At 46.6% G+C, this 27729-nt stretch overlaps 1 protein-coding gene across 9 annotated transcripts in view; it reads left to right on the top strand.

Moving 5' to 3' along the window:
* Positions 1 to 27729, top strand: part of LOC123137238 (probable protein transport Sec1a) — an 84108-nt gene that overhangs the window by 1147 nt on the left and 55232 nt on the right. For 8 of the 9 annotated variants that reach the window (XR_006467948.1, XM_044556900.1, XM_044556902.1 and 5 more), the window contains exons 2-7: positions 6004 to 6059; positions 6911 to 6992; positions 16217 to 16295; positions 19562 to 19612; positions 19706 to 19802; positions 19907 to 19939. Coding sequence is in view for 8 of the 9 variants with exons in the window: in XM_044556900.1 (XP_044412835.1) it covers positions 6004 to 6059; positions 6911 to 6992; positions 16217 to 16295; positions 19562 to 19612; positions 19706 to 19802; positions 19907 to 19939 (398 nt within the window). In the remaining variant the exon portion in view is untranslated. Of the gene's footprint in view, positions 1 to 4639; positions 4739 to 6003; positions 6060 to 6910; positions 6993 to 16216; positions 16296 to 19561; positions 19613 to 19705; positions 19803 to 19906; positions 19940 to 27729 lie in introns of those variants that run through there. The other variant, XM_044556903.1, reaches the window with a different exon arrangement.

Below are 27729 nucleotides of genomic sequence, written 5' to 3'. Positions count from 1 at the left end.
GCAATTGGCAGGTTAGGTGATGCTTCTTCAGTACTTGAATTCTCATATGACTCCACTGCAGATGAGCTTCCTGTTGCTTGAGTTTCTTCTGACTGCTCCCCTTGTTCCATAGTTTCTTTTGATTGCTCCTCATGCACTTGTTCCTCCACAACTCTCTTCCTTCTTGTATACACCTGAGGATTCCTTTCCTCATTTGGTCTCTGCCACATCTGCTGTTCAGCCCCATCAACTACAACCGGAATGAAGGATCCCACTATTTTCGGGGTTGGTATTGGCTGCTCCTTGCCGCCATTGGCGCTGCACTCACCCCTCGAGTTGCACTCCCCCTCTTGACCACCCTGCATAGATTGTGAGTGGTCAAGTTCTTCGAATAAAGTGCTGAGATCTGTCTTCTCACCATAGAAAGGCCCAGATTCTCGAAAGGTGACATCCATACTTACAAATGTGCGCCTTTCAGCATGACTCCAACACTTATAGCCTCGCTGCCCTGCAGGATATCCAACAAATATGCATTTTACAGCTCGTGGATCCAGCTTTCCCACTGCTGGTCTGTGATCTCCAACGAAGCAGGTGCACCCAAATAACTTTGGAGGAACTGAGAATTTGTTCTCCCCAAATAGCATCTCACACGGGGACTTCATACCAAGCATTTTTGAAGGCATCCGGTTGATCAGGAACGTTGTAGTCATGACGGCTTCACAAGAATTTTGGCACATTCATAGTGAACATAAGTGATCGAGCCATTTCTAAAATGTGTCGGTTCTTTCTTTCTGCAACACCATTCTGAGCAGGGGTATCTGGACATGATGTTTGGTGCATTATGCCTTGTGCTGACAGAAAACCTCCAAATTGCTTGTTTACATATTCAGTTCCATTGTCAGATCTGCTCACCTGCACCTGCACATTAAATTGGTTTTGCACATAGGCATAAAACTCCTGAAAACATTGGAATACCTCATCTTTATGTCGCATGAGGTACACCAAAGTCATGCGAGTGTGGCAGTCTATAAATGTCACAAAATATTTCATTCCACTAACAGAAACAACAGGACATGTCCACACATCAGAGTGAATCAGCATAAATGGGGATATACTCCTTAGCCCCTTACTCAAATATGAGATTCTTGTGTGCTTTGCATATTCACATGCATCACACATAAGCTTACTCTTGTCTACTCCACACATTACATCAGGAAACATCTTACTCATCTTATCAAAAGCCATATGCCCCATGCGGCAGTGATGGATCATCGCCATTGTCTCACTTACTCCAACTAGTACAGCCAAAATAGGACTAGCACCAGACCTAGACACATCACGATCCATATACCACAATCCACTACGCCTGGTTCCTGTCCCAAGTTTCCTTCCAGTCATCCTCTCCTGAATCAAACATATTTTCTTATCAAGAGTTATTCGGCAATCTGTCTGATCAATCAAAGCACTTAGAGAAAGCAAGTTCACAGGAAAAGCTGGAACATGTAATACATCAGATAATTTAATAGTGGGTGTACATTGAACTGATCCAACTCCTTTAATCGGTTGTGAGGTGCCATCAGCAGTTTGTATTGTTTCACAATGTGTAATTGGGTACTGAGTATATGATTCAAACTCAGTTGAGGTACCCGCAACATGCTTGGATGCTCCAGAATCTAATATCCAATCTGGAAGGAAATCATGTGTGGATATAGATGCATTTGCAAAGTTACCTTCTCCTGTGTAGACAAAGTGGGCAAAGTTCCCAAAGGTGTTGTCCTCCTGGCTTCTACTCTTCCGACTCCCCTTGAGAGGTTGTTGACGTCCCTTCTTCTTGTGTTGCCAAGTTAGCCAAGTTTGCTTTGAAGCCACTGGAATAATTCGAACCCCTAGAGTTACCTCTGCCTCTAACTCCCCGGTATCCACCTCGGCTGTAACCTCTTCCCCTACCACGTATTTCTTTGCGTTGTGCTGTGCAATTGATGCTTATGTGACCTTTCTCTCCACAGTTGAAGCACTCTCTTGTCTCCTTCCATTCAGACACAGTAAATGCCGAGTGAGATGCATTCGCTTCTCCAGTCCTGGTCAACTTCAACCTGGCCTCCTCCTGTGCCATTGCCGCAACTGCCTCCTCAAGTGAGGGGAGCTTTGGCTGATGAAACAACCCAGCACGCCTCCCTTCAAATTCTGAGCTAAGTCCCTTCAAGAATTTCATCACTCTCCTACGCTCTACCCACTTCTTAGTAGCAACTGTACATTCTGAATGTGGTAACTCCAGTGGATCATAGTGGTCTAAGTCAGCCCACAAATGCTGCAATTCTGCTACATACTCCATCACCGACTTATCCCCTTGTTTTAGTTCATTTACTCTATCCTCAATCTGTGCCATAAGCATTATGTTCCCTTTCCCGGAGTACAACGTTTCCAGGGTTTTCCATAAGCATTATGTGTTCTTAGTTGCTCCTATTCCCATAGCAGCATGCATTGACACTTTCAATACTGCTTCACCAGGTGGTTGTTCCAGTGTTTCCAAATCAGGGTCATCAAAATCTGTAACATAGATTGTTTCAGGATTGTCAACTTCATCAACTTGCAGTGCTTGGATCTGAGCTCTCTGGCTCATTTTATAGACCTGTCTATGACCAGGCACCCAAGGCTCTCTGCACTTATAACACACTTGGTTTTGTTTTGCCTGCTGGATAATAGTGTTTCTGTTTGGTGTGGCAGTATTAACAGGGTTTTTGGGCTGATCAAATACTACTTGCCTTCTAGGTTGAGGGACATAAGGTTTAGTTTGCACTACAGTAGCTGGAACCTGGGCTTTCTCCATCCTCCTAGCATACCATACTGCAGTCTGCATATCCTTAGGCCTGAAGCACTCCACATGGCTTTTAATATATGGGTTAAGCCCTGCCACAAAGCTAGAAACATAATAATCATCAAGGATTCCAGGGTTTTCTCTTCTCATTATGTTCATTAGCTGCTCAAACTGCTCCACATATGCAGTAATTGTGGTAGTTTGCCGAGCTGCATGGAAGGAGCTGACAATGTCACAGACAGAATCCACAGAAAATCTGTCAGAGATGTAAGAGCAAAACTTGTGCCATGGAACATTGCTAGGAGCAAATCCTGTTCCTCTCCACCATTGTACAGCAGGCCCTTTAAGGTAAGAAACTGCCAGCTCAGTTCTGTGCTCAATAGGAGTTCTGGCTGCAGCAAAATACTGCTCCAAATTCTGAATCCAAGACTCTGGGTCCTGACCTTCAAATTCAGAGATGTTTAACTTAGCTGGCTTTACTGTCAACACATTTCTTCGTGCCTCAACAGGGAAATTGGGCCCTCTTCTGTACTGCTGATCCATAACCTCCTCCTCTTGCCTTTCTTCCATTTGGATTACAATGTTTGGTGCTGCTTCCTTACCCTGACCAAAATTTGGATGTCTGTAAGGCACTTTCAGGGTCCCATCCAAATTGAGTTCTTTCCCAGTGTGATCTCGCAGTGTTGCATTTCCCACTGGCGCAGGAGGTGCTTTCTCTGGCATTGCTACTGATGGAGGGGTTGGAGCTTGGAGTTGCTTGGGTCGTCCAGGAGCTATTTGAGGCGATTGGTTGTTATTGTCCTTGATTTGGACACTTCCCTGACCCTCCTCTCTTTCTTCTCCAGTAGCTGGCTCCGGATCTAACAGCAAGCGCCTGAAGTTGTCTTGGATCTTTTCAAAATTTTTCTGCATCCTGGCGAAATTTCTGTTCACAGTCGCTTGGAATTGCTGAAAGTCTTTGCGATCTTCTTCTCGGTCACGCTGCAGCGTCTTGATGTCCAACTCCATGGACTCGAGCTGCAACTCCGCTGTGGAGCCAGAATCAGCAGGGCCTGTCATGTTAAGGCCGTCAGAAATCACCACCATAGAGGGTTGGGAGGGTGGGATGAACTTGTCACCGCCGCCGGCACCGCCGCCTGCGCCCGCCTCCACTGGTACACGGCCAGATCCAGGAACTGGAATTTTACCACCCGAGAAACACTCTCAGGCAACCAGGCCGTCCTCTGACTGCACCCGAACGCTGCCGCTCCGGCCGCCGCCTGCTGCCTCCGCCGCCCGATCGGAGCTCGCAGAGGGATTTTACTGCGAGAACAAACCTCTACGCTGCCCCAATCATCTACCGCCGCCGAGGAAAGACTGGCCTCTGATACCAATTGTCAGGATCAGAGCTATGATCTAAGCAATTTAACGCACACACCAGGAATTTTAGCAGAGGATCAGAGCAAATTGCTAGGGTGCTTGTTGAGAATTTGGGGAAAGTTGGTAGAGCACGCCACAGGCGGCTAGGGTTTACACCCAAATCACAAAGTCATGCCTCTCACACGCAGGGGGTTGGCTTTATAGCCATTACAAGAAGAAAAAGGTGCTCGTTACGAAGTCAGAATCAGTCATCACACCATGGTATTAAAGTGGTTCCTTCGGCACTTCCGGTGAATCACTTGCTCTTTGCGGATGACAGCCTAGTGTTTTTCAAAGCTAGTGGTGGAGCTGCTACTTTGGTTTCCTAAGCTCTGCACAGGTATTGTCAAGCATCGGGACAAATAATAAACTTGGATAAATCCTCGATTTTGTTCAGTAAAGGGTGCCCTCAACCTATACAGGAAGAAATTATACAAATCTGGGAAGCAAGTAATGAGTCCCTTCCTGACAAATATCTAGGAATGCCTACCAGTGTTGGTAATTCAAAGAATGGTGCTTTATCTGAAGGAAAGAGCGTGGAATAAGGTTCGTGGTTGAATGGAAAAAAATCCTTTCTTTTGGTGGCAAAGAGATTTTGATTAAATCCGTGGCACAAGCTGTCCCAATGTTTTCTATGCCATGTTGTAAGCTCCACCGTGGTTTATGCCTACACATCTGAGTCTCCTGTCATATGAGGACAAGGCCAAAACACTTGGGGGGTCTCGGATTTAGAGACATTGAACTTTTTCATGTCTTTTTCCCCCTTGCCAAGCTGGAGACTCGTTCAAGATCCAACTGCATTAAGTGCTCACATTCTAAGATCCAACTGCATTAAGTGCTCACATTCTAAGATCCAACTGCATTAAGTGTTGCTATGGAAAAAAGGAGAATGCATTCATGATTTGTCAGAATGACAAATTATGATTCTTTCTGCTTTATCATGAATTTCCTCATGGGGGCGAGCATATTCTGCATAGGAGCATTGGTAGTATGTGCAGGAAAGGACCCAGCAGGGAAGGAAACACCCAATATTGGGGTGGGGGTGGGGATTACCATTCTTGCTCAGTTGCCATGGATACGGTGTTGCAACCCCCCCCTCCCCACACACACCCACACCCACCCACCCACCCAACACACGCACACAAACACTTGTTTGCTGCTGATTAGGATTAGGCGAGCCTTGGTGGAATATATCTGTCAGGTGGGATGGTGGCCACTTTGTGCCTAGGTGGGCTACATGGCCAGCCTATTATCTCTATCCAAACCCCTGATTCCATGTCCACCTCCACCTCTGTTTGTAAGCTGCTCACATCTGCTTCTTGCCGCTTGCCTCTTCTTGTCGCTTGATTCTGCTTCCTTTTCTATTCTCTTCTTTGCTGTTCTCTGCTTCAGTCGAGCGTCTAACAGAGATTCAGTTCAGCGTCTAACAGAGATTCAGTTCAGCGTTTAACAGAGAGTCAGTCGAGCGTCTAACAGAGATGATTATGGCTTCGAATGCCTAACCGGCTGCCTAGGTTGATGTTTAATACACAGATCTTGTCATTTTCCTGTGGGTGTCACGACAACAAAGGAATGATCCTTTCATGTTGTTAATAGTTGTGGGAGCCTGCAATTTTCCTGTGGATGATCACCGCTTAAATTTTTGCTATATCTTACTTTTTCTTTACTCTGTTTGCTATTGCCCACAACACACTGTATTATTTATTATTTTATCCTGATTTTGCAATTGCTGGTGCAATTTTAGAACCTGGTGCTGTGGTTCAGTTTATTTTTGTATTTATTCAAACGGTTCAAATTTCTTGATCATGCAGGATTATTATTTGAAATGCTCAGGTCGACTAGGAAGGATTCAAAATCAGCATGGAAGGTATCCTTTTCCATTGGACATGTTAACCGATCTCTGCTATGGTTTTCCTGCTATATCAAGAACTCATCCTTAGATATTTTTTCCTGATATTACAGTAGCTATACCTTATTATTTTTACTGTTAATTGTAATTTGTGTACGGCTATTGTGTTAATTATGAGAAATGATTATCAGGTTTCTGATGTTATTAGCTTGTTATGTCAAACTTTGGCCATTACTTCTTTAAATGGACGACTTCGATATCCATTGGCAAGTTATTCTCTTATTGTGATTTAAATAGGAAAACAATAGGTAGCGCTGTCAGTTTATTAATGTCTTTGTCTGCATCAACCTCACTAGGTCTAGCCAGCTTTGCTTGAAATCCAAGGAACAGACTTTGATGAGTACGGGAAACTACACGTACAAATTTTCTATGTTGCATATCTAATGTTATATACACCTAAATGTCAAATATTGCATCGTGCAGTATTCATATGCAGTGCATGTACTGCTTATCATTTGACATTGATAATTTGCAGGTAGACAAGTGCCACATCTATGATTCCATCATATAGTCTTAGGAAACTACACATCATGCAATTTTCATAAACAGGGCATGGCTGCCATTGGCACCAAAATCATATTCCGTTGCAATTATTGATTGGCTATATGCTAATTATCTTATATATATTGGTGCATATATATGAACCTTTCTAATAAGATTAAAGACACTACAAATACACTTTTAACACTTGGTTATGATCTTGAGAACATCTAATTGCTGTACCATATTTTTAATGTTCACTCTAGCAAATAACCTTATAAAATTTGTATACTTCCTTTTACATAAATAATAAATATTGCCTCTTATAGGTTCTTATCATGGATAAGTTTACGGTCAAGATAATGTCCTACTCATGTAAGATGGCAGACATCACAGAAGAAGGGGTTTCATGTAAGTAGCCATATCTCTTTTTGGCCGTGAATTTATTTTGTGTGCAAAGACAAACATTTCTTGTACAAGTATTTCATTTTCGTGTGAGAAGGTCATCATGGCTAGCTTTATTAAAATCGAAGCACTGATACATCGTCTATGAGCTTACTGACGATACAGTTAGGAGGTTCATCCAACCAACTAAAAGTAGCCTTATTAGAATAACTGAAATTTGCTAGCAAATGAGCTGCTTGATTATAGGAACGAAAAGAATGCTTTAAAATGACCTTCTGATGTAGGTTGGAATCCTAATTGATGATCTTTTCACACTTGGAGGGGGAAAAGGAAGAAACAACAAGAACAAGAGGAATCACTCAAACAAAACCCAAGTCACACATCCACTAAAATAGCAGACATGAGACCCACAAGCATAACATGAACAATCAAGTGAAAATAACACAAGGGTAAAGTTCTTTCCACTCCAAAGGAGATGAGGTCTTGATGATCTAGAGAGATCCTTCCCCCTTAGGAGGTCTTGATGATCCTATGATGGGGATCCTTCTCCCTTTGGAGGTCTTGATTCCCCAAGGAGGTACAAGGAGCAAAGCTCTCTCTAATGTCTCAATATACTTTGCTAGGAGGAGGGGAGGCCCTATTTATAGTCTTGGGCCAATAAGAGAGGAGAGGGGCCCATGGGCCTCATGCCCGGCTGGCGGTTCACGACGCGCCGGATGTCCGGGGCAAGGGCCGGATGTCCGGCCTGGATCTGCCCAACTTCTGTTGCTCTCGGGTGTCCTCGGACCGGATTTCTGCGTGGTGTCCGGATGTCCGGGCTGGTCGGGCCGGATGTCCGGCTCCTGGAGCTCTTCCAGCGCAACCTTGCTGCTGGACTTGGAAGTAGGATATCCAGGCCAGGGGCCGGATGTCTGGTCGCTGTAGCATTTCAGCGGTCTCCTTTGTCGTGCTTCTTCGATCGTGTACTTGGGGATTTGGTCTTCATTCTGAGCGTCTCCGAGGTGGCCTTCTTCATACCTAAGCACACATAGCATTTCTGATTGAGGTAGTAGCCATGTCTCACGTGGTTCGTACGGAAGCTCGTTAAGGAGAGAAGTCACTTTTGTTTCGATAGCTCTTGCACGTGCTCGTGTCATTGGTCCAGTTGGCACTTGGAGAGACGAAGGTAGGTCGATGGGGATGACCGTAGGATGCTCTGCATCACCTGCCCCCTTGGGAAAGATCCGTCCTCGGATCAAAAACTTCATCACCATGGAAGGGAGATAGATCCTTGACGTTGAAGATGTCGCTCACGTTGTACTTGTCTCGTGGGAGGTCGATCTTGTATACATTGTTGTTGTAGCGTGCTAGCACCTTGAATGGTCCATCGGCTCGAGGTAGGAGTTTGGACTTGCGCTCGTTGGGGAAGCGGTCTTTGCGTAGGTGTAGCCACACAAGATCTCCGGGGTTGAACACCATAGGGTACTTATTGATGTTGCGCTTGGTAGCGAGGCGGTGCACTTGGTACTCGATCATGCAACGTGTATCTTCATGCGTCTTCTTGAGGTATCTTGCTCGTGCACTCGCGTCCATGTTGAGGCGCTCTTGTAGTGGTAGCGGTAGAATGCCTAATGGGGACAACGGGTTGAAGCCATAGACGACCTCGAAGGGAGACTTCCTAGAATGTCTTGCGTGATTGTAGGCGTAATCGGCGATGGGCAAGCATTCCTCCCACTCCTTGATGTTCTTCTTGATCTACACTCGGAGAAGTATAGAGAGGGTTCGGTTGGTGATCTCCGTTTGGCCGTTGGTTTGTGGATGGTACGTTCAGAAGAGTAACTTGATGCCGAGCTTGGCGCGTAACGTCTTCCAAAAGTAGTTAAGGAACTTGACATCGCGGTGCGACACAATCATCTTGGGCACTCCCTACAAAAGAGATTTGCAAGATGTGAAACATCGTCTATCTTCTTGTAAAAGCAACAAACGAAGAGAAGACTCGGGTATCGCAAAGTTTGTTAGTCCGCATAAGATGGCCATTCTTGAGATAATATCGCTCCCAAAAATTGTTAGCTTGACATTTGTCATAAGGGATCGCAAACGAAGTATCATGCACATACAAGTTTTTAATGTGCTCAAATCTAATAACTTCCAATTCAAGTTGAGTAACTAACATGCACTTGCAGGAAAGAGCATCCGCTACTACATTTTCTTTACCCTTAATGTACTTGATGACATAAGGAAAAGACTCAATGAATTCACTCCATTTGGCATGACGTTTATTCAACTTGGTTTGACCTTTTAAGGTACTTATAAGCGTTTCATGATCCGTATGTAGGACAAATTCATGGGGTCGAAGATAATGTTCCCAACTATCCAAAACTCTCACCAAAGCATACAACTGTCATATATGGTATAATTAAGTTGTGCGTCGGAAAGTTTTTCACTAAAATAAGCAATGAGTCGCTTCTCTTGCATTAACACACAACCTATGCCATTACCACTAGCGTCGCAATGCACTTCAAAAGTTTTAGGTAAGGCAAATAATGAAGCATGCGTAAGCAAATTCTTAAGCTCATCAAATGCGGTAGCTTGGGAGGGTCCCCATATGAAGGATGGATTCTTCTTACTCAAAGCATGTAATGGTGATGCAATAGTGCTAAAATCTTTAACAGATCGATGATAGAAACCGGCTAGGCCAAGGAAACTACGCATTTGTTGGAAATTGGTTGGTTGTGGCCAAGTTTTAATAGCGTCAATCTTTGACTCATCAACTTGAACACCCTTAGAAGAGACAACAAAGCCCAAGAAAGCAAGCTTATCAACACCAAAAGTGCATTTTTCCATGTTAGCATAAAGTCGCTTGTTTCTAAAAACTTGCAAGACATCTCTAAGATGTTTGACATGATCTTCAAGAGATTGACTAAACGCAAGTATATCATCAAAGTATACCACAACGCAAATGCCAATATATTTGCGAAGAACATAGTGCATCACACACATAAAAGTGCTAGGTGCTTGAGATAAGCCCATAGACATGACTAACCATTCATATAGACCAAATTTGGTTTTAAAAGCCGTTTTCCATTCGTCACCCTCTTGCATGTGAATTTGATAGTAGCCGCTTTTAAGGTTAATTTTTGAGAAAATGGTGGCTCCACTAAGTTCATCTAGCATGTCATCAAGGCGTGGAATGGGGTGTCTATACCGAACGGTGATAGCATTGATGGGACGACAATCGAAACACATGCGAAAACTGCCGTCTTTCTTAGGCACAAGAATAACCGGAACAACACATGGACTTAAGCTCTCGCGTACATACCCGTTTTCCATGAGATGTTGGACTTGCCTTTGGATCTCTTTTGCCTCGTCGGGGTTGACGCGGTATGGTGCCTTGTTAGTAGAGGTGCGTCGGAAACGAGGTCGATGCGGTGTTCGATTTCGCGAAGTGGGGGAAGTCCCAGAGGTAGCTCATCAGGGAACACGTCCGCGAACTCCTGCAACAAATGAGACAAACACCGAAGGTAGATGTTGTGAAGTATTAGTTCTCACCGTTTCATCTTTGCACACAAGTACAAAGTGAAGAACACTCGATGGGCTCTCACTCACATCCCTCATGTCTCTTTTCGTGGCTAAAAGCACTAAGTTTTTCTTGTTGCTCATTGTGGAGTCACTCAATTTTTGCTTGTGGTGTTCACTCTCTTTTCGGTGGTTCACTCACTCAGTATTCTCTCCACGATGGGTTGAAGCTTGCTTGTCCGTGATGACTTGACTTGGCGACATGGGTCGAAGCACGTACTCCTTGCCCTTCATCTTGAAGCTATAGTGATTGGTTCGTCCGTTGTGGATGACGCCGCTGTCGAATTGCCAAGGTCTTCCAAGGAGGAGATGGCATGCGGACATGGGAACCACATCACACTTCAAGGTGTCTTCATATACGCCAATCTTGAAGGAGACTTGAATGGTGTGCTCCACTTAAATGGTGCCGGAGTCACTTAGCCATCGGACCTTGTAGGGGCGAGGGTGCTTCTTCTTGACCAACTGTAGCTTGGAGCATAACTCGTCGCTTGCCAAATTGTGGCAACTTCCGCCGTCGATGATGACCTTGATGGAACGTCCATTGATGCGCGCTTTGGTGTGGAAGATATGGCAATGTTGGTCTTCATCTTGTTGGTGTTGAAGTGTCAAGACCTTGGAGACAACAAGAGCGGGGCTCGAATCATTGTCACAAAAGACTTGAGCACCTTCATCTTCATTCACTTGACGGTGATGGCCACATGCTCAAGTGCTTCCATTTCTTCTTCGCTCATGGAGTTGTAGGTGCCGTCATCATTGGCGATCATGGTGCGCCGTGTGGGACATTGGTATGTCTTGTGGCCATGGTCTTGGCAAGTGAAACATTGAATGAAACTTGTCTTGGCAGTAGCATCCGTTGGAGTAGTAATGATGAAGCTCTTGGCTTGTAGTTGCTTGTGGTAGGATGACTCGAAGAAGTCATTGGTTGCTTGGAACTTGACTTGTTGCATTGCTTGGTGAAGCTCGAGTATTAGTTGTTGGAGGTGCCGCGGTTGTGGAAGCTTGAGTATATGAACCGTAGGTCTTGGAAGAGTACTTGAAGTTCTTGAAGTAACCTTGCACTTGTTGCTCCGCCTTGGTCGCTTGGTGCACTAGCTCGAGGAGGTTGGAGTACGGTTGGAAATCCGCAATTTTCTTGATTGGATGGTTGGGTCCATTCAAGAAACGTGCCATAGTTTGCTCGTCATGTTCCTTGACATTGTCTCGAATCATGGCAATCTCCATTTCTTTATAGTAGTCTTCAACCGACTTTGTGCCTTGCTTGAGGAGTTTTAGCTTCTTGAAGAGATCACAGCTATACTGGGTAGGCACAAAACGGGCCCTCATGACATCCTTCATTTGTGTCCAAGTTGTGATGGGTTGCTCGCCTTTCTCTTGGCATCGCTAGATGACTTGCTCCCACCAAATGAGAATATAATCTTGGAATTCAAGTGATGCCATGGCTACCTTCTCTTCCTCGTCGTAGTTATGAAGACGGAATATCTTGTCCATTTTTAATGCCCAAGAGAGGTAGTTTTCGGGATCGGTGCCTTCGGAGAAGTTAGGCATGTTGAACTTGAGCTTGGCGTATCATTGCTCGTCATCATGTCGATGGTGTCGTTCCTCGTGTCTTGGAGGTGGGTCTTCAACCTCTTGCTCTTCTTGATTAGCGTGACGCTGAGAGCGAGGGATTCGTGCCTGGTTCCTCCTTTCGTGGCATTCCTCAACGCGAGCAGCTTCATCTTGTTGCTCTTGCCGGAGCGCTTCCTCTTGCTCACACACTCGATGGTTGTTCTCTTCGACGACGCGGTTGGCTTCTCGGAGAGCACGTTGTGCCTAAGTGCTCGTTCCTCACGGCGTTGTTGCTCTTGCCGCAGTGCGTCGCCGTCTTGGTTTTCTTGGCGTTGGCGTTGTCGAGCTTGCTCTTGGTCCATGGCATCTTGTTCTTGGCGACGATGTCGTTCGCGCTCTCGAAGGTGGTCTTGCAAACCATTGCCATGAAAGGGATTTTGTGGAGCTTGATGATCTTGATGGTCATCGCGACGATGAGAACGAACTCATGGAAGACTTGCGTTGGAAGATGAGTTCGAAGAGTGTCGACTCAAGTGGCGCCTCTTGAAGACGAAGATGTTGAAGACACGCGATTGACCATCATGTGTCGAAATTCTTCCATTTGGGCGGATAGCTTGGCATCAAGATAGTCCCGATTCCTTGCTTCCGATTGGCGTAAGTCGGTGGCGAGTTGCTCGATGCGGTCGCCTAAAGCTTCACTCTCTTGATGTAGAGCTCGTTGAACGCCGAAAAGTTGTCCTTTAGTGACGTAGTCGTGCGCTTCATCTTGCTCCTTGAAGAGCGGGTTCGATGTGCTTGGCCTATCCATCATGATCAAGTGGAGGTAAGTAAGAAATGAGAGAACAATACCAAAGTTATCTTTCCTCAAGATTGTAGATGTGTCGAGTATCACTAAATATAATGCTATAACAGGAGAACTGGTACCAGGTTTGTTTCTCACACCTACAAAAGTAAAGCTTATGAAGTAGCTTGGTGAGGATAAGTGGCACAAAATTTATGCAATTGTTAGCAAGATTCAATAACCGTGAGGCGCCAGACGTCCGGGCAATGGGCCGGATGTTCGGGGTATCGGGCCGGATGTCCGGGGACGGCGATCCGTCGATGAATTTTGAAGATGAACTTGGGGAAAGAAAAATTTTGTGGATGTAAATGGGGAGAAAGATGTGCAGAAGCTAGATCCACTTGCAACACTTCGAATTCATGGATCAAAATCCAACAAAACATCATCAAACCAACAAATCACAATTTTTTTTGGTATGATTATTTTTGTGAGGATCTTCAAAATTGGGCAAAAACAAGCAAAATTAGGCTAGAAAGTGGGGGGTAGGGACAGCAAGATGTCAATCAACCTATGCTCTGATTCAAGATGATGTAGGGTGGAACCCTAATTAATGATCTTTTCACACTTGGGGGGGGGGGGGGGGGGGGGAGGAAGAAACAACAAGAACAACAAGAGGAATCACTCAAACAAAACCCAAGTCACACATCCACTAGAATAGCACACATGAGATCCACAAGCATAACATGAACAATCAAGGGAAGATAGCACAAGGGTAAAGTTCTTCCCACTCTAAAGGAGGTGAGGTCTTGATGATCTAGAGAGATCCTTCTTCCTTAGCAGGTCTTGATGATCGTATGACGGGGATCCTTCTCCCTTAGGAGGTCTTGATTCCCCAAGGAGATACAAGGAGCAAAGCTCTCTCATGTCTCAATATACTTTGCTAACCATAGCTAGGAGGGAGGCCTATTTATAGTCTTGGGCGAATAAGAGAGGAGGAGAGGGGTACATGGGCCTCGTGCCCGGCTGTTCACGCATAGGTGCCGGATGTCTGGGCTGGGGCCCAGACGTCTGGCGGTTCACGACGCGCCAGATGTCCGGCCTGGATCTGCCCAACTTTTGTTGCTCTCGGATGTCCTTGGGCCAGATTTTTGGGCGGGGTCCAGATGTCCGGTCTGGTATGGCCGGATGTCCGGGGCTGGACCGGATGTCCGTCTCGTGGAGCTCTTCCAGCGCAGCCTTGTTGCTGTTGCTACTGGACTTGGGCGCCGGATATCTGGGCCAGGGGCCAGATGTCTGGTTGCTGTAGCATTTTAGTGGTGTCCTTCGTCGTGCTTCTTCGTCCGTGTACTTGGGGACTTGGTCTTCATTCCGAGCGTCTCCGAGGTGGTCTTCTTCATACCTAAGCACACATAGCATTTCCGATTGAGGTAGTAGCCATGTCTCACGTGTTCTGTACGAAGCTCGTTAAAGAGAGATGTCACCTCGCCACCTCGGTCTCGATAGCTCTTGCTAGTGCTCGTGTCGTCGGTCCACTTGGCACTTGGGGAGACGAAGGTAGGTCCATGGGGATAACCAACCGTAGGATCCTCCGCCTCACCTTCCCAATCAAAGCACCTAAGTCCACACATTCTGCAAAAATTGCTGCTGCCGTGTCCCACCGTCGCACTCACCCCTGCATCCACATTCAGTTTTGTGAATCTAGGGTCCGGCCTACTCCATTTATTTTCAGATATAACAGGCGTTGGGAATAAAGACTCCTGAAAATTGCTTGCAATCGATAAAACTGAAAGTGGCCACCTCCATGCTGGTGGAACAGGTCCATTATGAGTAATTTGCCGGCGAATCCACTACAAGAACCAGCTGCCAACTTAAAAAAGTTGCTTGAAGTTCAAAGTCGGATGCAACCTTAGCTGATTATCTGGCATAGTTAAATATGTTCAAGTATAACCGAACCTGACCTCGGTCCTGGTCAACCATCTGTATCATGACGAGACGTGTCCAAAGGTCCCTCGCATGCATGCATTGGAACAATAAATGCCGTATGTCCTCTGCTCCTGGTGGCAAACTGGACAAGCTCCATTGGACCCGACATGCTTGTTAGTTAGGATCTCTAAATGACATACGGATGTAGGACATGTAGGTACATTTTCGAACGTTTTGGGTCAAACTTAATCATGTGACCCAGACAACAATGGGTTTGATATATATATTTGTCAAAAGTGGGATTAATATATATGTTATCCTGAACCTTCCAAATGATGGAACATATACGACATTTGGATGATACATTTTATATAACTTTTACCATCCTGGAAGTTGTTTTTTCAAATTTTGTGACATTCCAAATGCCACAACCGGCGGATAGCACTCTCATTGTAGATTATCCGCTTTACATGCGATATGCCTACTGTTTTCCTAGAAGTTTTTCTTACCTCATACATGTCTTGCATTGAAAAGCCCTTTTGACGTTATTGTCATCATTTGCAAATCTATTTTGATGGAGCGTGTCTTTGGGTGAAGATCCTATGATTTGATTCAAGGAATTTCATCATGTCATCACATAAAATTATGGGTGTTGGTTTACGGTGGCAACTGTTGGATTTTGATATCTCTTGCGAGGGCTATATAACTACCTTATATGCACTTGAGGGTGACGAATCTTCAATAGATCCAATGGTAGCTTGAAGAATTCCTGCCTCTGCAGGTGTACCCTCAAAATTTATTAAAATGCCATCTATGTTATCTAAAAGAACTGCCTTTGGTCTATAATTGTGCGACAACCGTGCCTGACTGGAAGTTGCGCCGATGCACCACAACAGGTTTCTATTGTAGTTTTGCCTTAACTGCCCTTATCTGTTGCTAACCTTCTATGGTACTTAGCATCTTGCTGCCGTGCATATCGATCCTGAACTGTTACATGCCCGTTGTTATTAAATATTTTTATTGAATTACACGCACGAAGGGGAGCCTTGGCGCAGTGGTAAAGCTGCTGCCTTGTGACCATGAGGTCATGGGTTCAAGTCCTGGAAACAGCCTCTTACAGAAATGTAGGGAAAGGCTGCGTACTATAGACCCAAAGTGGTCGGACCCTTCCCTGGACCCTGCGCAAGCGGGAGCTACATGCACCAGGTTGCCCTTTTTATTGAATTACACGCACCTAATCAGTTCACCCAAAAGTTTAAGCTAATGGGGGAAGGATGGCTAATATATTTCAACAATTCTGAGCTTGCATCTTGAACCTTTTGATTCCATCAAAACACGATTTCTTGTAACATTGCACATGATTCTTCCATTAGATGCAGCTTTTGTCACCTATTAAGTCTAAGCAATTATAGTCATTTTCCAGTGGTTGAAGATCTATACAAACGGAGACAGCCATTGCCTTCACTGGATGCTATATATTTCATCCAACCAACTAAAGAAAAGTAAGTTCTTGTTTGTATGACTATTTGTTTAGCTTGAAGTAATTTTTGTTGGATACAATCTCTATATATATTCAAACTCTGCACCATATTGCTGTTATCTTCAGAAATGTTGACAAGTTAGTATTAGGGTCTAATAAGGTGAGTTTATCATCTAGTTCAGTCCGAGCATGTACTCTTTTATGGGTCTATGTTGGACATCTGTTGGAATCTTTATTTTCTGAAAGTTGACTTGTAATAGGATATTCACATATTTGTTTTTTGCGGGTGACATATTTGTTGCATCACCTACAATATCACTGTTAGAGTTGTACTCCCTAACTGTATAAACTACCTATGTAGTCCATATTGAAATCTCTAAAAAGATTTATATTTAGGAACGGAGGGAGTATATATTAGCCATGTAACATCCTAACTGTATAATTTTTTTTTGCGTACTTATCACTCCTGCGTACATCTATCGGCCTATGGCCTCATAGAAATACAAGTCAGCATCTTTTCTCACATATTGTCAGAGCCTAGTTCCTCCCCTCCCCCATACTAATCGATTTGCCATGAATCCCCCCCCCCCTCTCTCGATCTGTCAACAATTGGTTCCCTACACAGTCGAGATCGATTTCCCCGTGCAACAACTCAACCCCGACCTGATCGATCCCACCGCAGCACCTCCACGTCTGCAGCCTCTATCGAGGTCAGCACTGCAGGCTGCCTTGCCGCCCGCCGCTTTTGCCGCCCCTCTTGACACCCTCACCAGGGGCTGCTCTTCCAATTCTGTGCAGGCTGCTGCCGGCCGTCCCTGTCTGGAGCCGCAGCTCTCTAACGGCTCCTCTCCTGGCCGCTAGCGCCCCCGGCTCTCCCCCATGGCTCGGTGCCTTGTCTGACCCTCATCTGCAGCCGGTTCGTTGGCTGCTGCTGCCTCTGCTCCCACTTTGGTTCAGTACGGTTACTTCCTTCTCGCTTTACAATATCTTTGTTGGACTCTCTCATTGTCTTTTCTTCCCCAAGCCAGTTTGTTATAGCTTCAGGCCTGTTCTGATGCTACTTGGGCTAGCGATCCTTCGGACCGCTGGTCCCTTTCTGCTTACTGTGATTTTCTTGGTGGTTCTCTCATTGCCTGGAAGATGAAGAAACATCCAACTATTTCCTGCTTGAGTGCAGAGGCTGAGCTACGAGCTATGGCTCTTTTGACAATAGAGGTGACTTGGCTACGATGGATGTTTGAGGATTTTTGGTATTTCTGTCATCACATCCACTCCCTTCTTCTCTGACAATACATGCGCTATGAGTATTGTGCGAGACCCCGTGAAGCATGAGCTCACCAAGCATATTGGTGTCGATGCTCTCTTTGTGCGCTCCCATGCGCAGGATCAGGTGATTGCTCTTCAGTATGTGCCTTCAGAGTTACAGTTGGTGGATTTCTTCACGGAGGCCCATATTATAGCACATTCTGGCTTGTACCTCTCCAAACTCAGTGTTGTTAATCCACCATGAGTCTGAGGGGTTGGGGTTGTTTTTGGTGGTTGTTAGAGTTGTATATATTAGCCGTGCAGTATCCCAATTCTACAAGGGGTTTTCAGCATATTTACCACACCAGTACATATATATATTTCGGCCTATGGCCTCATGGAAATACAAGTTGCATATTTCCTCAGTCACAACCATAAGATGAATGTCAAATAAAAGGCAAACTATCAGATTTACAACCCATTTGGAGGGTTCTATATTCTTGATTAAACGTACATTTGGTTTGCTGAAGTCATCTTCATAGCTCCACCGGGCTTCTTCTTAGACCCGAGCTACTGAAATTACTATCACTCCTCACATTCAGACAATCATCAGAACAGCGAGGAAATTGGGGGAATTTTACTTAGGGTTTTGACACCAACAGAGGTGCGAGATAGAGCCAGTCGGGTCATGGCGGCTAGGGTTTAACCCTTTACAAAACGAGATAGCTCCACTACCTACAAATCCTTGGCTTTATAGCCATTACAGCAGCTGTAAAGTAAAACAGAAAGGAAGGGAGCAGGTGAAGTTGTCGGATGGTAACAGCGACAAGAAGAGAGCTGGTCGCCATCCGATCGAATTTTATCGTCGAATCTGAGCTCACTCTGGTGCGAAGCGGTAAGTGAGGTCTTGGACCGTTGGATGCAGATTGGGTGGATGAATTTGAACTTTAGGCGAAGCGGTAAGTTATGTGTTAACTGAAGAATCGTTCTGGTATTGATTTCTCCAGTTAGGACCTGACACTTCTGTCCTCCTATTGGCACACCTGCTAGCATAAAAAGAAACAAAATAGTACCTCCTTTACCTGCTATGACAGTGTGGCACCCCCGAAGAGGAGCTTTGGCAGTGTGATTTGGTGCTCCTGCTCTCCTGCCCCAGCAGCCAGTGGATAGAACTTGAGAAACTCCAAGCTATTCCTTCCATCTCACCGGAAAAGCTCTCAAGGAAAAAAACTCATCTCCATCCCATTCTCGATTTCATCCAGAAAATGTCGAACCCGTTTACTCTTACAAATTTTGAACTCCATATCCGTACAAAGGCTGTACCTTTTTATGCCACTGCAAAATGATTTTGAACCCTTGTATACCTCTTGTCCATTAGACAGACCATTAGAGCTGTAAAAAGACAATTTTGCTCTTGGCCACTTAGACATTGCAAGTATCTCTCTGTTAGTTCTTCGTCATTCCTTCTCTGATTCTCTGCCTAGGGTTCTTATAGCAGATTGCCCCAAACATAAAATCATCTCTCCTTATCCTTGACGCACCTTAGATTTTCTCCACTTTTCCTTTTAAGATACGCAGATCAATAACACAATGAACCAATATAATATAGAAGTAAAAGAGAAAAATCTTTGCCTGACAGACACCCTCATCACGTAGGCTCCAGAACTGCAACGCCTATGGCCACACTCCTTCCCGGAACTCTCGTTTGCTGCTCCCCACCATCCCCACCCCACCCCCTCACCGGCTCTTCTGCATGAAGGCTGCTGTTGTGCACCCTGCTCGGGACCATGCAAAGGGCCAAACCTCCGCATGGTGGCATGTGGAGTCGAATGCTGGACCTGGTTGCTCTTCAATACACGCCTTCCGAGTCAAAGTTGGCTGATTTCTTCATGAAGGCCCAGACTACAACGTATCACAGCTTTTATGCTGGCCCATGGCCTCATGGGAATACAAGTTGCATATTCCTAACAAGTTTCAATCTGATATTTTTTCATGCATCATTGTCGATTTTGTTCATTAACCATCATATGGCGGTGATTGCAGCGTTGTTATGTTCCTCTCTGACATGTCAGGAAGAAGCCCGTTATACAAGAAGTACGCCTGAATAAACATGAACTACCACCCACATCTTTTATTCACAGTTGCTTTTGTGGTTAATTTATTGACACACTGTTGCTCGTGTTGTAGGGCGTATGTGTTTTTCAGTTCTCCCATACAGAAAGACTTAGTTGCTCAAATAAAAAGGGATTCAAGTATATTACCTCGTATTGGTGCACTTAGTGAGGTTACCTTAGCTTTTTCGTTCATTTCTATTTTATACTTGAGTATTGTTAAAATGAAAAAGTGTTCTGTTGGCTATTCACTATTTGTTCTCCATGTCATTTCCAGATGAATTTGGAGTACTTCCCTATTGATTCCCAGGTATCCTAGTTCTTTGAAAGATTATTTGTTCAGATACAGTATGTTGCTTGATACATGTTCCGTAATTGTTATTTTTGACACATATTTCCCTATAAATATTATTTCACACATGATTTAACAGCAGATGGTAATTTGACTTGACGCCTCACGTTTGCTCAGTCATGAGATTCTCACAAATAAAAGGGGGAAGATATTGCTGTTTAGATTACAGTGAAATTCAATTAGCAGTATAGGATTCTTCGTGCCTTTTCCTTTTGATTTTTTGGTCCTGCTTTGTCATTTTATAGAGCATGTAACTGATGCTCCATTGTGAAAAGATCCATAAGCATATCTGTAGACGGGTTTATGTGTTTTCTGTTATTTGTCCTAGCAATAGATGTTGCTACGATTAGGTTATCACTCGTCAGTTTTGATATTTTGAATTAAATTGGAGATGCTCCGATAGAATCACTAGCATCAAACCACAGAATCTAGTGGTCGTACTTGATTCTACCAACGATAAACTTTCTATAGTTTTCCATGTACTTAGAAAATGATACAATTTAATGTGTACTCTAAAAGCCATGATTTGAAAACTATAATCCAATGAAATCGTTGTTTATGCAAATTCATGAATAAGTTTAGACTTAATCTAAATAGATGGAAGGTGATTTTGAACATAAAAAGACATGCATTAATTATTTATATTTTAAAAACTAGGATCATAGCAAATTACATAAGTAATCTTAATTTTTTGCTAGAATTGTAAGTGTTGCCGCCAGGTATTGGAGGCAGCACTGTAACCGCAAGCCTAAACATGCAGCGCAGTTCGTAACCACAATACCAACAGTTGGGCCTTAGGTAGGCACATGGCTAATCCTTGGCAGCCAATAAGTCCAAGTTTAACCCTAGGGAAATATATCTCTATTAGGAAGTTATCTTTACTTTCCACACTGTTAAGATTTGGTTTGCTTTCCAAGTTATGTGATCTCTCTAATCTATATAAAAAAAGTAAAAAAAAGGTACGATGCTTTTGTCGGGTACGCATCTCCCTCGTTGCCCGCTGACTCTTGATGGTGTTCCCTACATTGATGCCGTCTTGCACATGCGCCGTCTCTCGGTGCTTGGTGCTCGTCTGCCTGTGATGTCGTCACCTCCGGCGTCTTCCGCATGCTGTGTTGTACCCTCTCTAGTGACTTTTCTCATGACTTCCGCCGGTGGTGATGGTCGCTAATGTTAGGAAAGAGCAACTAGTATTTCCTGAGGGCCAAAGGCCATTACATATACATGTGAGTCAAAGTGCAGGAAACCCCTTATAGAACGGGGATATACCGGAAAGGGACTATACACATCTAACACCCCCCCTCAAACTCATGGTGGATCAACAACACTGAGTTTGGAGAGGAAAAAGGTATGCTGCGCTCGAGTCTGTGCCTTCGTGAAGAAGTCAGCCAACTGTAACTCTGAGGGCACATAGTGAAGAGCGAGAATCTGATCCTGCACAGCAGCACGCACAAAGTGGGCATCCACACCGATGTGCTTGGTGAGCTCATGCTTCACCCGGTCACGCGCAATACTGATAGCACCAGTACTGTCTGACAGTAAGGGAGTCGAGGTAGGAGCCGACACACCAAAATCCGCAAGTAACCATCGCAACCAGATCACCTCGGCCGTCAACATAGCCATGGCTCGCAACGCAGCCTCTGTACTCGAGCGAGAAACTGCAGTCTGTTTCTTTGTCTTCCAGGCAATCAGAGAGCCACCAAGAAAAACACAGTAAGCAGACAGCGAGCGTCGATCAGAGAGATCACTAGCCCAGGTAGCATCAGAGTAAGCCTGGAGCTCAAGAGAACTGGAGCGAGGAAAGAAAAGGCGCTGAGAGATCGTGCCACGAAGATATCGTAGAACACGGAGGAGGTGACTATAGTGGACAGAGGTGGGGGCTGAAACAATCTGACTCAGGATGTGAACGGGATAGGAGATGTCAGGACGCGTAACAGCAAGATAGACAAGGCTACCGACGAGGTGACGATAGCGAGTGGGATTAGGGAGAGGGTCACCATCAGAGGCACGAAGCTGAACGTTGAGCTCCGTAGGAGTCACAACAGTGCGGTCATCACTGAGAGCAGCTCGAGCAAGAAGATCCTGAATGTATTTCTCTTGAGAGATGTAGAAGCCATCAGAGGTGGAGGAGATCTCAATCCCAAGAAAATAGCGAAGAGGACCGAGGTCAGTCATAAGGAACTGCTCGTGAAGGCGGGCCTTAACAAAGGCGATGTAATCAGTGTCGTCACCAGTGATGATCATGTCATCAACATAGAGAAGGAGAAGAGTCCGACCACGAGGAGACGTGTGAACAAACAGCGCGGGATCATGGTCACTGGGCAAGAAACCAGCCGCGGTCACCACAGCGCTCAAACCAGGCGCGAGGGGCCTGTTTGAGACCATATAGAGAGCGGCGAAGTCTACAGACCAGTCCATCAGGAGCATAGTACCCCTGTGGTGGCTGCATATAAACCTCCTCACGCAACTCGCCATTGAGAAAAGCGTTCTGAACATCAAGTTGAGAGATAGACCACTGACGAACAGAAGCCACAGCAAGAAGAGTGCGGACAGTGGTCATGTGGGCCACAGGAGCGAAAGTCTCATCATAATCGCGCCCTTGCTCCTGCTGAAAGCCACGGGCCACAAGACGAGCTTTGTAGCGCTCAAGAGAACCATCGGAGCGAGTCTTAAGCTTGTAGACCCACTTGCAGGTGATGGGACGGACACCAGAAGGGAGGGGAACGAGATCCCATGTGCCAGAGCGCTCAAGGGCAGCAAGCTCCTCGGCCATCGCAAGCTGCCATTCAGGCTGAGTCATGGCAGTGCGATAGGAAGTGGGCTCAGTCAAAACAGAGAGACCGTACCGATCAGGGGAGTAGCGATCAGGCGGAGGGCGAGGCCGAGCACGGAGGTTGTGAACCGGGGGAGGCGTGAGAGGTGCAGCAGAGGTGGAAGGCTCGTCAGAGGAGACATCCTCAGGACGAGGGCGACGAGTATAGTGGAGGGGAAACGGGGAGAGAGGACGACGGACTGGAGATGAGGGTGGAGAGGTGGAGTAGGAGGAGGGAGAAGACGGGGTCGGTGGTGAATGAGAAGGAATGAGAGGTGCAGGAGGAAGAGGTGACACAGGAGGCACGTAGCGGGGCGTATCGGGAATGAGGAAGGAAAGGTCGTTGACAGAGAAACTCGAGGAAGAAGAACGTGGGTAGTAAGAACGAGACTCGTCAAAAGTCACATCACGCGAGATGCGTAAGCGACGACCCACTGAATCCCAACATCGATAGCCCTTGTGCTCATCACTATAGCCAAGGAAAACACACTCAACCGACTGAGCAGTCAGTTTGGTGCGTTCTCGGGGGGCAAGAAGAACATAGCACACACATCCAAACATACGAAGAGCTGAGTAGTCAGGAGAGCGACCAGTGAGACACTCCATAGGAATGCCACCCTGAAGAGCAGTCGATGACTGAATGTTGATGAGATAGGTGGATGCGGAAACGGCCTCAGCCCAAAAATGGGGTGGAAGGGAAGCAGCAATCATGAGCGCACGAGCCGTTTCAAGCAAATGACGATGCTTGCGTTCGGCAACGCCATTCTGAGCATGAGCCCCAGGACATGAGAACTGGGCAAGAGTACCCTGTTCCGCTAGAAAACCATGCAACAGCTGAGAGATATACTCCCCAGCAGAGTCAGCACGAAAAGTACGAATGGGCGTGGCAAACTGAGTGTGAACCATGGCAGCAAAACGTTTGTATATAGAGAGAACCTCGCTACGAGATTTCATGAAGTAGAGCCAAGTGTAGCGAGAGAAATCATCAATAAACAAAACATAGTAGCGATGACCACCTTTCGAATCAAAGGGAGCAGGACCCCAGACATCAGAATGAACTAAGTCAAACGGATGCTGAGATACTGACTCACTAGTGGGATAAGGTAACTGAGTCTGTTTGCCAAGTCTGCAACCATTACAATGTAAGGAGACATCTCCAGATACAGACCCTAAGAGGCCCTGACGAACTAAAGAAGACAAGCGAGAGCCACAGATGTGACCAAGGCGATGATGCCACTGCTGGAAGGACGCAGACGAAGAGGCAGCAAGAGCATGGGAGCTGGCAGAAGTGGTGGCAGCGGAAGGAACACAAAGCCAGTCAACCTCCCAAAGGCCCTCTGACTCACGGCGCCGAGGGCCAGCACCAACCAAAGTCTTGGTGCGACGATCCTGAATGGAGCAAGAGTCGGTATCAAGAATGACACGACAACCAAAATCAGTAAGTTGGGCAGCAGAAAACAGATTCATGGTAAGACGAGGAACATGTGAAACACTCGGAACAGAAAAGGACGGAGTGGAAAGAATACCACGACTAGCAACAGGAAGAGATGTGCCATCGGCAGTAAAAACATTAACAGGCGAATCAAGAGGTCGGAGGGAAGACAACGCGGAAGAATCAGAAGACATATGAAAAGAGGCTCCAGAGTCCGGAACCCACGAAGATGTACCTGACTGTGTAGATGCCTGTGACGGTGAGGAGGATGATGCAGTCACAGCAGCAGCAGAACCAGTCGACGAGGAGCCTGAGGAAGCAAGAAGACGCTTGAGGCGAACAATGTCCTGGTCAGTGAGTGACGGAGCCGAGGAAGCCACAGGGGGCCCGCTGGAGGAGGCGCGCCTCTGGTCTCGCTTCTTCTGGCGGCAATCAGACTCTGGGTGACCTGGCCGGGAACAGTAACCACAGATTGTGTCACGGCGCGACGTGCCCTTCTCAGCATAAGGAGGACGGCTCACCCCCCCTGGAGGAGTAGGCAGGAGCGGCGGAGCAGTGAGACGAGCAGGCGACACAGGAGCCCGGGCAACCATACTGACGGAACCAAAAGCAACCCAGCAGAGCGAAGGCGTGTCTCCTCAGCCCGAAGCTCGGCAAGCACCTCCGATATAGGAACACGACCACGAGCAAGCAAGTGAGCACGTCTGGGCTCAAACTCAGAGCGGAGACGAGATGAGAACTCATGGACCCGCTGGAACTCCAGATCTGACCGAGTAGTCTGACAGCAACGACAGGTGCCACAGACAACCGTCTGAAGGGAGTCAAGCTGACGCCAGATGGCAGAGCACTGCGAATAGAACTCATCAACAGAGGAATCACCTTGTTGGAGTGCGTGCTCCTGACGCACCACAGATAGGTAGAGAGCATCACCAGAGGGCTGATAGTGCTGACAGAGATAAGCCCACATCGCTGCAACGGTGCCAAGTCCCATGAACTCCGAAGCAAACTGAGGGAGGACACTCGCAGTGAGGACAGCAGCAGCTCGGGCATCATCATTGCACCACTGAGTGTAAGCAGACAGATCATCCCGGTAGACAGAGAGAGCATCAGAGTATGCGGATACCTGCTGATCATAGGCATCAACTGCAGCATCATCAAGAACCTTGGCGGCATCGCGATCAGCCTGAGAAGCATCAGGAGCAAGGACCGGCGGTACCGGCGGAACAGGAGCCACCGGAGCAACAGGGCAGGGCGGACAAGGTACCTCGCCAGAGAGAACACCCCACAGGAGGAGCCCGCGCATATGAATATGCATGAAGCCCACAAACTCAGCATAATTGGTGCCATCGAAGATCACCGAGCACCGAGGAACAGCTACATAGCCAGACGAAGACATGCTGATTGTCTCTCTCTCTTTTTTTTGGAGTCAACGCAAACCCGAACGGGATCTGGATCGAGCGGACGCTCACACACGAGCGGCTCGAGAGCGAGCAGAAATCGGGCGGACGAGCGGCCGGGGCGGGAGGGGCCGCGACCAAAACCGGATCAAGGGGAGCCGCAGTCCGGCTGCAGCAGGAGATCCAGCCGCGGTGGGGGCTGGAACAGCTCGATCCAGCCGCGCCCGGACAGACCCTGGCAACCCGGCCACGAGCAGAGGAGCACCAGCGGCGGCTGGAACAGCCGGACTACGGGCACTGCCCGAGGGGATGAGAAGCGCGCGACCAAGAGGGAATCGAGCAGAGGAGGCGCATCCGAGGCAGGCCCGAGCAGAGGAGGCGCTCCCGAGGCGGGATCGAGCAGAAGCTTGCCTTGGCGCGGGCTAAGATGCGCCAGTCGGGGGAGACAAGGCCGAACGGGACAGCCGGGGCGGCGGTTCCGGACAGGATGAGATCGACGGTGGTGGCGAGATTCTAGCAGAGGAGCACAGAGTTGCAGCGTGCGGGGGAGCGAGGGGAACCTAAGCATCTGATACCATGTTAGGAAAGAGCAACTAGTATTTCCTGAGGGCCAAAGGCCATTACATATACATGTGAGTCAAAGTGCAGGAAACCCCTTATAGAACGGGGATATACCGGAAAGGGACTATACACATCTAACAGCTAACACCGACTTCTACAGATGGTCGCTCTTCCGCGACTTCTCGCATGGCCTCTCACATGGCCGTAGTGGTCGCTCTTCAGCCACTCCTCTTGTGACCTCCGCCCATGGTGATTCTACACCGACTCGTCTGGTGACTTTCACTGGCCATGCCGGTGCATCTGGCTCCTTTGACTATGCTTTGCACACACATCTTCCCTTGGCGCTTGGTGCTTGCCTGCATGCGGCCTCGTCTCCCCCATTGGCCTCTACAGACGATACTGGTCATGGTACACTGCCTCCCCTAGCGGCATCCACAGGCGGTGGTGGCCGCTCCTCTTTAGGTGTTACTACATTGACTACTTCAACCGTGTCCTTCACCGAGCAGGAGATTGTGCGACTCAGCGTTCTTCCTTGCCGGGCGCACCTACGTCGACCTCTTCAATTGACTGAGTAGGAGATTAAGCACTTTGGCCTGCTAGCTGCATCCTCTAGTTCTCCACTGAAAGATTCTGTTGCTTCTGCTACCGCCTCTTCTGGCATTTTGAGACCACCTTCTACACAAGCAGGTATATCTCCGTGGATTCTTGATGCCGGAGCATCTTTTCATATTACTCATGATTCGTCCACTCTGTCTTCTTTTTGACCTCTCAATTGTTCTGTTCATATTCTTACTATTGATGGTAACTCCCCTCGGTTAATGTCCGAGGCATACTTAGCACTTCATCTTTTCATGGATGTTGCTCATGTTCCTCGACTTACCATGCAACTCATGTTCTATTCTGAACCATCACATTGGTGCTCTCCTTGGTGCTAGCCGCCGGCGCCGTGACTCCGAGGGTCTCTCGGAGCTTGACTAGCTTCACGTTCCCACCGGTGCCAGTACCTCCAGTTTCTCCACCTCTGTTGCCTTGTCTACTAGCTCTTTTTAGTAGTGGTATCATCGCCTTGGTCACTTGTGCGGCCAGGGGCGGAGCCAGGATTTGACCATAGGGGGGCCAAGAGACGACGCTCGCTATAATGCTACATGTTTATATTTTGTCTTGCACATATAAGCACACGAATATATATGTGTTTTGGCAATTATTGATTTAAATTTAGCTATCTACAAGAAGAGTAGGATTTAGCAATCTCATCATAGTTGAATCCAAATTTTCAATGCCGTGGTTAAGGATTATATTGAAACAAGTGGTTTAGTAAGAAATTTATTCTATCCTTCTCTTCATTTTTTCAGTAGGAAAGTATAGCTAATATAAAAATATATAAGATATGTTTTTCTCATCTGCTCACAGTTACTAAGGCATGAACACATCAAAAGAAGTAGATTACCAGAATAGAATATACCTTGAAAAATAGGTTGGTGGCAAGTTCACTGGATTATGAACGTGATTGCCCTAGTTGATCAACAATGTGAGTGCCCAAGTTGAT

The sequence above is a fragment of the Triticum aestivum genome, chromosome 6B (genome assembly GCF_018294505.1).
Source record: "Triticum aestivum cultivar Chinese Spring chromosome 6B, IWGSC CS RefSeq v2.1, whole genome shotgun sequence".
Classification (NCBI taxonomy): domain Eukaryota; kingdom Viridiplantae; phylum Streptophyta; class Magnoliopsida; order Poales; family Poaceae; genus Triticum; species Triticum aestivum.
Note: the sequence above shows the minus strand (reverse complement) of the source record. Positions and strands in the feature narration are given on the sequence as shown.